At 37.5% G+C, this 12,890-nt stretch overlaps 2 protein-coding genes across 2 annotated transcripts; one reads left to right on the plus strand and one right to left on the minus strand.

The window, feature by feature from the left end:
* Window positions 1-203: 203 nt before the first annotated feature.
* Window positions 204-1,593, plus strand: cdkn2aipnl (CDKN2A interacting protein N-terminal like). The gene is made up of 3 exons (XM_004076060.4): window positions 204-458; window positions 1,167-1,272; window positions 1,356-1,593. The coding sequence occupies exons 1-3, from the start codon at window positions 247-249 to the stop codon at window positions 1,362-1,364; spliced, it is 327 nt and encodes a 108-aa protein (XP_004076108.3). The 5' UTR covers window positions 204-246; the 3' UTR covers window positions 1,365-1,593.
* A 337-nt stretch (window positions 1,594-1,930) lies between these two features.
* ube2b (ubiquitin conjugating enzyme E2 B) lies at window positions 1,931-10,835 on the minus strand. The gene is made up of 6 exons (XM_004076058.4): window positions 10,634-10,835; window positions 5,931-6,011; window positions 5,549-5,574; window positions 5,283-5,372; window positions 3,118-3,206; window positions 1,931-3,030 (listed from the first exon to the last, which is right to left on the minus strand). The coding sequence occupies exons 1-6, from the start codon at window positions 10,675-10,677 to the stop codon at window positions 2,902-2,904; spliced, it is 459 nt and encodes a 152-aa protein (XP_004076106.1). The 5' UTR covers window positions 10,678-10,835; the 3' UTR covers window positions 1,931-2,901.
* Window positions 10,836-12,890: the final 2,055 nt, after the last annotated feature.

Raw genomic sequence — 12,890 nt, forward strand, 5'->3', positions numbered from 1 at the left:
TTTAATCATCATATTTTATGACATTTTTTCTTGAATTCGTTAAAAGTTTACTTCATTATCCCGATTTAAAAACATTTTAATAAAAAAAAACTATCAGATCCAGCAGATGAATAATAAGTCATTGTTAAACAATGCTGCTGATCGACCACTGCGAGTCGCTGTTTGTAAAAGGCGACCCAAGCTATGACACCGGAAAGGGATCTTATCCTCTTCCGGTGGGTCTTGATTGATCTTTTGTGGAGCAAGATGTCTTCGGCGGACGTGGAGGATTTTATTCAACAAAACCGAGATGAAGCTGAGCGAGTGGAGACGTTTCGGGGTTATTGGGAGAGCTGGAAACACTGGGAGCCCAGGAGGGAGTTTATCCTGCGAAACATGAGTGACTTTGAAAGCGGGCAGGTGGACCATCTGCTCTCTCTGTCCATGGTGTGGGCCAACAATGTCTTCCTCGGCTGTCGGTAAGCACATTTAAATTTAACTCATTTTGTGATTTAAAAAATTGAAAAAGTCAAATTTGGTGTTCGTATACACCTTTAGGATAGGAGTTATTACTGTATTGTACTGTAACTTCTAAACTGCATCATGTTTATGCTGTTTTAGGACTTTATATATATATTTTTTTATTTAAGTCTTTTTTTCCCCTTCAAATGTAAATAGCCTTTAGTATGGATAATCCCCGCTTCTTCTTCAGATTAATGTCAAGCTCAGAAATAGGCTCAGTGCTGCCCTCTGCAGGTTTTGTAGAATATCAAAATAATTCCCCAAATCGACATTAAAAAGTATATTTAGTAAAAGTAAAATTTCCTGTTGCTCCAAAATGCAATGAAGAAATTGTTAAAAATAATACAAATCATTGAAAAATTAAAGCAGAGCTGTTACCTTTAGGTTTTCAGGAAAACCACCACTTTTTGTGATATCAATATATAGAAACTATAGATCTCCGTTTTATGAATCGAGATGTCAATCGTTGTCAATATTTGATTCAATTTTGTTTTTATATTTTACTTTTTTTGGGGTCAAATTTGATGTTTTAAATTTTGATTGTTAAATATTACAACTTAAAAACTATTAGCTGGTAAGTATCATCAGAACAAAAGCTGTTGATTTCCGTTGTATTACACTGGCTTGATTAATGTTTAGTTGTTTACTCTGCCCTTTTCATACAGGTACAGTTCTGAACTCCTGGAAAGGGTGAAAGCCATGGCTGAAGGCATTGTGGTGGATGAAGCTCCCATTTTCAAGACTAGAGATGAGATTATGAAGAACCAACAGGTACGTACGGCTGTGATCCAAAAATGAACTCGCTGTTCTTTCCTTCCACAAAGTTCCTCATGTACTTCCTTTCTCCAACACAGGGACGATGATGACTAGACACTTTTCATCCTCTCATCTGCTCAGACCTGGGTTTATTGTGGTTTTTTAAAAGGTCTTATATTGGATTTTAAAACTTTATAAGCAGTATTGCTTTTTAAATGTAGATAAATTCACTATTTTTGTAATTCATTTTAAAATGTGATCTTTTTTTATATACAAACTTGCATAGAATCAGTGGATGTTATGTTTGCCTTATAATAAACATGTTTTCTCAAATGAGTCAGTCTGTTTTCACTACAGTTGCTTAAAACAAAATTTAAGTTCTTTTTGGGTAATTTTTCATTTTACTGCAATTAATTTTTCAACTGAAAAGTTATGAAAATTTCTGAGCACTTTTCAATTTAAGCTTTTAACAAGCCTATACATTTCTTAAATTCTGTTCAGAAGCATCAGTTTGCAGCCGAAACGCAAGAGAAGGCAAAAATACAAATACAGTAAAATATCAAACCAATTAATTATAGATTACAAATTTTCAGGAACATTTATGGATTTGTTTGCTAAAAGTTTCACCAAGGGTTAAAAAGGGAAAAGTCTTTAAAGAAACCAAAAACAAGAATCAAAGTCTGGAAAATGTGTTTTATTTACGTTTATACTGCATATTATGTATACATTTGTTTAATTTCAAAATGTTAAAACATCCCTTCTGCTTATGGGGTGAAGTGATTCACAGACCACACTGTGGCTTTCACTGATCATCAATCTGTTTCACAATGGCAGACTAAACTTGTGTGGATGAATTAATTCAAAAGGGCAAATCTAAAAAAGAAAAACCCAAACCATGATGCTGCACTCAAACAAGTTTGCCCTGAAATCCTTTTTGTCACATTGAGAGCAACAGCTGCTCCCCAACCTGATTATTTGTCAAGACCAGGTCCTGCCATCGACTGACATCACAGCCAGCAAACCATGGAGTCCGCTCGACTTCCTGTGGTTTTCAATAAAAGGTAAAAAAGACGGGTTTGAGAGTAAACAGCTGATTTTTACTCTTATTTCGGCGTCGGCTACAGTTGCAAAACGTCAGTCTTTCCTACTTTTTACTCCAACCTGTTGTAGCCTACAGTGTCCCAGAGCAAAAACCCAGACTCTAGTTGAAAGTTACAGTCTATTCAGGTTTTTTTGGTGGGGGTGGGGGGGTGATATCAGCATTTTTAAGTCTAATTTGGTCATTACTGAGTCATTTCCTACCGGCCAAGTGCACATCTGCAGATAAGGAGATTAAAAAATAGGAAAAAAAAAAACAAAGACATTTGTAAAACTCAAGCGCTTTGTTAGCAATAACTTATTTCACATCATGCAATTAAAAAGAAATAAAATTTAAAGATAAGATTAAATCACAACTCCTCTTTAATCTCTGTTTCCTAAAATGCATTGGCAAGCAAGGACATGTCCGTACAGATAGTTTGTTCTTTAGCTTCAGAGTGGCACTTAATTTTGATATAGTCGCTTTTTTTTTCCTTTGATGAGATAAAGTGAAGTACAGGGATGATGAAGAGTGTGATGAAGAGGACAGCAAAGAGAGTAAAATCTTTAGACGTCCGACCAGCTCTGCTCCACGATGGCCGTCACCCTCTTCTCGTACTCCCTCTTGTTTTCCTGATAGAGCTGTGCGGCCTGACTGTTGGCTGGGCTGTTGGGGTTTGGCTCATCCAGCAAAGACTGCAGCAAGAAAAGCTCTTTATCACACCAAGAAACAGGATTCAATGTCGCCAGGCTGTTTGGAAAATGCAGAAGAAGGGAACACACCTGGATGGAAGTGAGTATGGACGAGACGTCGTATGTGGGGCTCCAGCGGTTCTGGAGAATGTCTAAACATATACTGCCATCTGCATAAACTAAGAAAACAGACAGTCAGTGCAGCACAAATCGCACCATTCAACGTTCTTATATGGTTGGTGATGCAGGCAAGGTAGTTATTTAACCGCCTGCCAATCACACCTTTCTAAACTGGTAGCAAATTAAACTTTTTGTGGGCCTTTCATTTATTATAGTCTAGATTGGAAGGCTGTGTTCTTCCTGGGCTTCTTGTGTCGCAGCGCTGAGAAAAGTACTACTGTCCACATTCAACGACTCCCTCAAATGGACGAACGAACACGGCCTTCGATTTCAAGGATTGGTCTGGTTTATCCGTCCATGCTGTCCATATCCCAAAATGCATTGTGAACAATGACAACAATGGGGGACTGTGAAGCGGGACCCGGAGTTGGAAATAATTACACCTTTTTATAATTACACCTCCAAGATTAAAAGTTGGATCAAATAAGCAAGGAAAATTTTGAGCTCCAGGCCTGGTTACTAGTCCTCTGTTCGGGACTCACAGTTGCTAGGTGACAGAACATTCGCCAATGCAACAGCTGGAATCATCTAAACTAGACTCGTCCAAATTCATCTGGCTCTACCCGCTCGACGAAGGACCCGGCCAGCGTCCCCCGGGAAGGCCGTGGCCACTGAAGGACGCAGCCCTCAAATTTGGACCCACCCATAGTCTTCTGCTGCAGCAGAATCTCAGGCCTTAGTCACATGCACCCATACAGGGGTTGACCTGTACAGATCCTGCAGATTTTTGGGTTGTCTTGGCACATGGAGGGTCGGAGAGAGGAACAGCCGCTCTAAAGCTCATAGGACCACCCTAAGGGACGGCATTAAAATGGAACGTACCATTCTCCTGTGTGGACTCAGTGTATCGTGAAATATATGCAGGGATAATGTGAGTTACACGCAATTATGATGTATAAGTGAGGCTGTCGTACGCCACGCTCTAGTCATAAGTAAGGTGCCAGTACCGGCCCCTTCATCACAGTGCATGAATACTGCACACATGTAATATGTGAGAGCACGGGGAGTGCACCTGAACAGCACTAATGGGCTCCTTGCGTACCCCTGCAGGGATTGAAAACAAACAGTACGACACCTGCTTCCCCCTAACGTGTTGTTCAAGTCAGTGGTCCCCGCTTCTGGGTCACAGACCAGTACCAGGTCGCTAAGAAAAAACAAAACACACAACCTAAATTGTTTGTGTTTTATTTATAACCAGAAGTTTCATTTTGGAAAACTGGACTTTCCCCACATCAGATTCATTGTTGACGCGTGAGAAGTCACTCAGTCACGTGTCTAAAAGGCATCTTCTACCTTCTCAAAGCAGCTGCACCAACTGCTTAATTGAAACCCCCGAGCTAGGAACGTTTTTCCAAAAAACACAAACATATTTGGAAATTTTCTTTTTTTTTTTGTACTTATCCGTTGCACCTGGACGAGGCTGAAGGCCTTAAGGGTTCCTACACAAAATCTAATATATAAATAAAGTTTTAAGCAGCTACAGGTAGTTCACAGAATTAAACTTTACCCAACAAAGTTACAGTAAACGGAAGGGGAGAAAAAATGTTAAAAACCAAACGCTCACTTCAGTGTCATACAGGCCGGTGTGTGAAAAATATTCTCAGACATTAGACTGAAAAAGGATAGGAACCACTGGATAAGTGTTCGCCATGTATGACTCGTCACCCACAACATGCCCGTAGAATAAAATATGCATGAACCTTTCTGCTCTATTCACTGACCAAGGAGTGTACGATCCTGATATACTTGTGTGCCCCCAACAGGTCTGCTCATTTTTTGCCCGTTAATAGCCCATATCCACCCGTGAGGGCAGCTGTGACTAAGGCTTTAAATGAAGATTCAAATGCTAGAGGTATAATACTATTTATTGTTCTCCAAGTTTCCACATCAGATCTTTAGAGTCCACTCATCTTTATTATTCCAAAATAACTTAGAGCATTTTTTGAAGAGGACACAGAGAACAGAATGACATACATTTGTAAAAAAAAGAAAATAGGAAAACTATTGAGTCAAAATGCTCCATCTGATGATGCGCTGAACATTTTAAACAGTGGAGAGCTGCACTGCTTACTTACCATTTGGATGAAACATTCTGGAGACAAAGCGGACCGTGGGGGGCTTGTTTGGGTATTCCTCTGAAAATTCTATCAGCAGCTTAAATGTTCCTGCACAGATGGACGAGGAGGAAGAGCGGAGCACAGGGGTGAAGGTGGACAAAAACATCAGATAGAGGACTTCTTGGAAGTCAGTTGTTATACATCAATAAGAGTCATATGGACAACTTCAGGAAACAAACAAAAAAAGAATTTTGTGCAAAGTTAAAGTCAAGTGTAAAACTTACCATCTTCAAATGGTGTGCCCACAGGCCTGGAAACAGTGTAAAAGGAATCAAATTAATCCTCCAGTCCAAAAATGTCCCTTTTTAGAGCCATAAATCTTGACTTAGTTGTAGACTAAAAGCTTAATGGGTAAGTTAACCAAGGGTTCATATTTTGCCATTTTGGCTACTTTTAGTCCTTCTATTTGTTAAAGCAATGTTTGTTAAATCATTTCTGTCACCTTATGTCACTGATGGATGTATGTTCAAAAACTTACATTTCATATGACTTTCACAGGTTTATTCACCTTAAAATATGTGATTAATTATATATATTATAAATATTTTGAAAGTTAGTGTTTTCTTCGTCATCTAAACCAGGAGTTGTATTCAAACCACGGCTCACCCAAAAATGACAGCGTTCCAAAGCATGATGTTGTTCTCTGAAGGTGCACCGCTTACGCCGGTAGGAGGATCTTCTTGAAGCCTGAGTTAAGAAACAAAACGTCCATCAGGGAGAAACCCAGCAACCAGAAGGGCAGGAAAATGACGACAATGGAGACAGAGAAAGAATTAAGTGACAAAGAAAAATGGCAAAAGAACAAAAAGGAGACAAAGAAAAAAAATGTGAAGAGTTACAAACACAACAAGAAGGTAGAAGGAACAGCTCGATCAGGCTCTTCTCTGGAGTTTCTTGGAATTATTTTCAGTTTTATGTGAACTCACCTGGGTTCACGTTTAGTCATCATTGTCTTCAACTCAAAACTATCATTTTTTCAAAAGCTGCACCATTTATTGATTAAATCTTTAAAAAGGATTTTATGTCTCACTTTCACAAAAAACACAAGTTCTGTGATAGAAGTAGAAAATACATTTGATGGACAATAGAGGTTAATTTAATCCATCAGCCTTTTAAGCCATTTAAGTATCTTTCATCACGGTGTAAAATGAAGTAAAGGAAAGAAAGTGTTCTCATTGATGTTATTTTTAAATATTTCATAAAACCTTGTTAACAATTCACTAGTCAAAAGTGATTGACATCTCCTTTCAGTTTCTTTTTCATGTATTTTAGTTTCGCTCGTTCATTTTTTTCAAGCCAAAACACCGTAATAATAATACCTAGCAGTGAATAAAGGAGCTAGACCCTCTTAAAAAACATTTAAGCTAGCTGTTCACCTGGGTTAACATGCCTAAAGTACCAAACTCAGAAGTAACAGCACACATGGAACAAAAGCAGAAAAAGGCTTGATTTGTGATAAATTGGTGACGTCTTCCTTTCCCTCAAGAATAATATTTCAAAATCTGCATGGATCTGGTACCTTTGGGTTTTTGAAAGAAAAAGCCCAAAGCAGTTACCAAAATAATTAAAAACTGACCCAAAAAAATGTTGCTTTTGAAATGGAATAAAACGAATTGATTTAAAAATCACCAAGCAAATGAAACCGTGTTATTAAAGTTTGTGAGGCTTTCATTTCTCTCCTGTTTGGCTCTTGGAAAAGTCTGCCTCCCAGCCAAAAAGCTGCAGCATCTCCTGTCCGGGTTAAAGTTATGGAATCATCACGTTGCTTTGTTTACTGATTTAACAGTTAAATGTTTGTCTGACTCGGGTAAACAACAGAAACTGAAAACAGCAAGACGGCAAAGATGATTAGTAAGATTTAAAAAAAGTACCTCATTTTCCACTCTATGGCTTTTATGACAGCATAAAGTTTGTGACGAGGTAATTTTGGAAGAGAATACTGTCCAAATACGGTTTAAACTCAAAACTCAAACATTTTGTTTGAAGAATGGTGACAAATTTTCATCTGTATATGCTGGGCATTTAGAGTAGAGTTAACAGCTATTTTCTCTGATTCCTCCATCAGATATGAGAATAAAAAGAACAATAATATCAATACATTTCCCTCAGGAACTGATCTGTTGAACTCTGCAGAGGAGTGTTGGTATTATTTTGTTCATTTTTTCCCTTAACCTTTATCAGATATGCTGCTTTAAGGAGGCTTCTCCCTGCTCCACCGCTGCCTCGTTTGCCTTTAATAAGCTGTAAATGTGGTTTGAATAACAAGTAGAAGCAGGTCGTTTATCTGGTACATGCATTTCTGTAACAAACACCAACTCCTGTTCAGTCAGTTTGACTTAAGGTTAGCAACAGCAGAGGAGACGGCAACATAAACCAACAGTGACTTAACTTATTAAAATGTGCCTTCCTGGTAATTGACAAATGTTTCTAGTTGTTATTGTTGACCAATGCTGGAATTTTCAATGATAAATATTTTTGAATGTCATAGTGGAGGTGAAGGAAGAAATCAACAAGGGTCTGAAGAAGAAAAAAACATTTGACTGAGATTATTGAGATATTTTTAAGGTTTCATGTTTGGAGAACAAGGTTGTCATTGTGCAACAAACGCATTTTTTAATCCAGTTAAGACCTGCAGTTTCCAAAACGGATATATTTACATGGACAAAACTTTAGCCTCTTGAAAACTATGATCATTTATTGAGCTAAGTCTAGAAGTACTTATTTTCTTTCCCAGAGTAAAAGTGACTTTTAGATATTTAAGTTTTTAAATATCCCCAGACCAATTACAGACGGATAAGTTAAGACGAAAATTAAGCTTCATTGTCTTTCAAATGTATTTCTGCTTTTTGCTCAAATATAGCACAGTACTCTAAACGATTACAACATCACTGAATGATAGAAAAACTGTTGTAGCTTCATTTATTTATTCTTACATAATAATGCTTCGTCTTTCATATGTGCTGAAAAGAACATAGAAATCTGCAAGATTATGAAAGATTTTGTGTTTTGATTGTCAGACTTAAGATACATTTTTTAAAGATTTACCTTTTGATTCTTTACATAGTTTTGAGTCCAAGACAATGATGGATCCCCTGATTTTTAAAATAATTAAAAAATAAAAAACTCCAGAGAAGATCTGTTTGAATGATCTCTGCTATGCAGCACAAAATACCACAGCGACACCTGCCTAGCAACAATGAAGTAAACAACTCTGGTGTTAATAATCAACTATTAAATATTAAGTTTCCTACAGGCTATGGGTTCATAATCTACTCATCAGCACGGCCTCTTAATCCAGGTTCAGGTAGATTACCCATCTCAATAACTCAAGGCTGAGATTCAGATTAAAGGTCCGGCTGTACAGAGAAGTCCCACAGTTGCACAACTGTGACGTCAAATCAAAAGTAGAATGTATAAAGAAAAATAGTTATGAGAGCGGATGGCTACAAAGTGAGGTAAGCTTGATTTATGTGTCTAGGTGTGGATGCATGTCTAAGCCCTTTGCTGCAAATGGACCCACAGCAATTAACCTCCTTTACTGTAATCTGCCCAGGATCTCCAGTGGTTTAAAGATGCAGCACTCAACTCATCCTCTATGATCTGCTAACAGTCTGTAGATTTGAAAATGGTCAATATTTGTGGGTCAGGATATGTGCTGCGGTTATATTTGTCAAAAAGGTCCAACAAAATGTATAATTTAAAGAACCGCTAGAGTTTTCCTCGTGTTAAAATATACTCTAGGGTACGGTGGGAAAGTCCAGGCCTCAAGGGCCAGTGTGTCTTCATGTTTTCCAGATATCCATGCCATTATTATGGTTGATTACTTTAATCAGGTGTGTCTAACCAATTAGAACATGGCAGAGCAGGGTGTGTTGGAAATCAAGCCAGAATGCAGGCCTCAGAGCCTACTCCTGCTCTAAGGTAGCGCACTGTGGTGGGATTACAAAAGTAATAATAACGAAAGACTAATTTATGCCCTTTTATACTGTTTTACATCTTTTCACTGGTTTCTAGGAGAAAAATTCAGCTATAAACAATTCTATTTTCCCACTGAGAAAAGACCAAATACCAAGAAAACAAAAAACAACCAAGAGTTACAAACCTGCACTCAAATATAAATACATTTCTTCTATTTTTGTCCCATCTTTCCTTTTAAAGTGTCTGAAATAAAATTCTATCAAAATTTAGGACTTCGACTGTGTAAAAATAATTGTACATTTTTTTGCAGCAGTTTGATTTGTCAATATATAAAAAAATTACATTTAAAACATTAAACCATCCATTTTCCAAATGTAAATTATCATAATCAACATAATTCCTGTTTGCAACAACAGTATCACTATGGCTTCCTAAAAAAGGCCTCTATTAACAATCATTTTAGAAAAATATACAAAACGGTTAGAGAGGGGTTCAATCACTCTAGCAGGGTCAGGTAGGAGCCATTGTGCTCGACCTTTCTGGGAGTTACAGTATACCAACCGGGGACTGGCAAAGCAGAATCCAGTTACACAGTGAAACTGTAGCTGTCCTAATTCAACGGCTGCTCTGATGCCTAATCACCTCTTTTTTTCCTTCCTCAGATGTACAGGAGTGACAAACTTAAGCTTTAGGGTCATATGGAGTCAGACGACAGACAGGGAATAGCTACTAGTTCAAGCAGAGATTTTACAGGCAAGTCACACAAAAACCCTACCCAACATGTTGGTACTATTATGGAAAATAGATGTATGTACACACACAACACATACAAATAGAATAAGGAAATGCTGGCAGGAATTTATGCTGAGGGTCTTAAACACTGAAAGGTTGTGGCTAAAAGTCTGATTAACCCTTGTTATTGAAAATAGTTTCTGCTCAGTTCACAGCAGCAACGAAGCAAACTAGCTGAATTTTTTCATCACTTTAGTTTAGCCACCCAACCATAGTCAATATAAAGAGGTTATACAGTCCTTCAATGTTTTGACGTTCGTGACTCGGTGAACTGAAACTGAAACTCCTTTATCAAAACTAGAAGAGAAAATTAGCTTGTTTATTCCTTAATAAATAACAACGTTAACGCTTCGGAATTGAACGTCGAAGATTAAAAGTACCTAACTTTCTTAAAGACGAAACCTAACGGTTTAATAAAACACTAAAATGCCTATCTGTGTAATTTTTTTTAAAGAAATAATAGCCTGTCTGGCTTCATAGACTGTATTGTTTGCATCAGAAGGTAACGCTAGGCTAAAGATACCTAGCAAGAGATTCATCGGCTAATGTTGCTAGCCAAGAAAGACGGAAAAAAATGGCTACAACAACAGATCCCGTACCTTTTAAAATCCCTCATTAGCCGTCTTCTTGCTGGTGTGGACATTTTTAAAAGCTGGAATTTGATGTTATACTTCTTATGTTGTGTAAGCTACACCAAAGCCCAGACCAGATCCGGTGTTTCTTCTGCCTGCAGCCCTTTTCTTGTCCTCTCACAGCAGCTATTTCACTATTTAAGGTGACGGAGTTCGCTCGCGCTGCGACGGGCGAGCAGAAGTCCCGCCCCCACGGAGTCAAAACAAGTCCACGTCAAAATGTCAATTAAAACGCCTTCAAAATAAAATCCACATTTGATTTTTTTTTTGTCAATATCGCAACAAACAAACACATAAAAAAGCATACAAAAGGGAAGATAATTTTTATATTTTTTTTAAAAATTCTGTTAGAAATATTGGTAAGTTAGGCACAAGATTTTTCACAATAAGACATTTTTAAAATTGTCTTTTTCAATGTGACAGCAGTGGACAGTAGTGCTGTCTCATGTCTTCCTTTATGATATCCATGACCCCCCTCTGTGGTCTTCTTCTAAACCTCCTTTCTGGTAGCTCCAGCCTCAGCATCCAATCACTGTCCCTCCTCTCAAAGTGTCAAAAATCATTTCAGTCTGCTTCCCTGCATTTATTTCCAAACACATCTACCATGATCTCTTCCTCTAATGTCTTCATCCCTGATTCTACCCATCTTCATCACTTCAAATGAGAACCACTTCATCTTAGGCTCTGCAGCCTCCAAATTTGTAAAACAACAACAACTCTATGAAGGTTTTCTTTTGTGTCTCACAATGAATGAACAATTTCTCTGTTGTCATGGCAACAAGGAAATTCCCTTTCCCCTGGATGAACATTAAACATCAGGGCAAACAACAGATGGAAAGTTTGCAAAGTGAACAAATATCATTCCCTTTTTTTAAGGGTTAAGAGAGTTTATTCTGTCATGGCATCCCCCTGATTGAATCTAAGCTGTATAAAGATGATTGACAGTAAAACAAAATCAGGGTTTGAGTGCAACAGTCTCTAAATCCAATCAGCACTAAGTGGCTTACCTTATAATCATAATCCTTCAGTTGTCAGTGCAGACTTCCTTCATCCTCTTCTCTGTGAAGTGATTAACACAGCAGTGAAATAACAGACTGACTTAAATCAGACTTCAGGAGTGAACGTGCAGGCATTTACTGAATGGAAGCACATCAAGGAGGTTTATGGGAAAGAAAAAATGAACTGTTGGAGGAAAATAAGATCTGAATATCGAGAGATTTGTTGAGTGATTCCCTACAATTCACATGATGGGCTGTCAATGGATTTTTTTAAAAAAAGCAACCCAGTAATTTTCCAGTATCTTATTAATCAGCCCAGGATAAATTTTTTTTATAAAATGTCTTGAAGAGGTTTTAATATTTTAAACTATATTTCCTACTTGTGGAAAGGGCAAGGATCGGTCTGGCCAAAAGCAGGTGACAATGTCAACGTACAAAATGTAAAATTGGCAAATTATAAAATTAATTAAAGAGTTTTCAGCTACTTATACTTTACAAATAGCACAGTTAATACAGTTTTCTTCATTTTAAATGCAGCAATCGTTTACCGGTGGTACCATATGTTAGAACAAGAGGTAAATAAAGTCCAAGGCTAAAGCCACCTTATTCAAAAAATTAAAAGGTTTTTGGAACAAAGACAGGGAAGAAGACCATGTCTTTAAAAAAACATAAAGTCACTTTGCTTAAAATTCCACTCCGATCATCTTTTGAGCTATTCTGAAAGCGTTCCCAAGGTTTTTTTTCATTGTGATTATGCTGTTTTTTGCCAATTAAAAAGAAAAATTGCATCGTTTTCCAGGACATAGTTCCCACAGAGTGGCAGTATTTGATTAGAAACTCGCCAATAAGTTGTGAGCGCGACCATTGTTGTGTAGCAACCCCACCCCCCTTCCCCGTTGCAGAGCTGAGCAGGGAACTTGTGGCTCGCCCAGCGTATTTTCTACGTTACAAATGAGCTCTTTTTCAGTTGCATTTTCTTGTCTGCTCCTTATCCAAAACAATTTAAACAAAGAATTATGTAGAAATGCAATTTTTAGATTCTTTTTCTTTGCATATGCCCTCCGTCATCAGATAAATGACCAAAGGAAAATGTTAAAAACAACAAAAACACGATTGTCATTGGAGTGGATCTTTAAAGTTAAAAAGGATTATTAATCAAAATTGAAACAAAACAACGTTCTCATATTTTCTGCAAATAATACAATACTTTGATAGATAAATCCACG

This window comes from Oryzias latipes, chromosome 14 (genome assembly GCF_002234675.1).
Source record: "Oryzias latipes chromosome 14, ASM223467v1".
Taxonomy (NCBI): Eukaryota; Metazoa; Chordata; class Actinopteri; order Beloniformes; family Adrianichthyidae; genus Oryzias; species Oryzias latipes.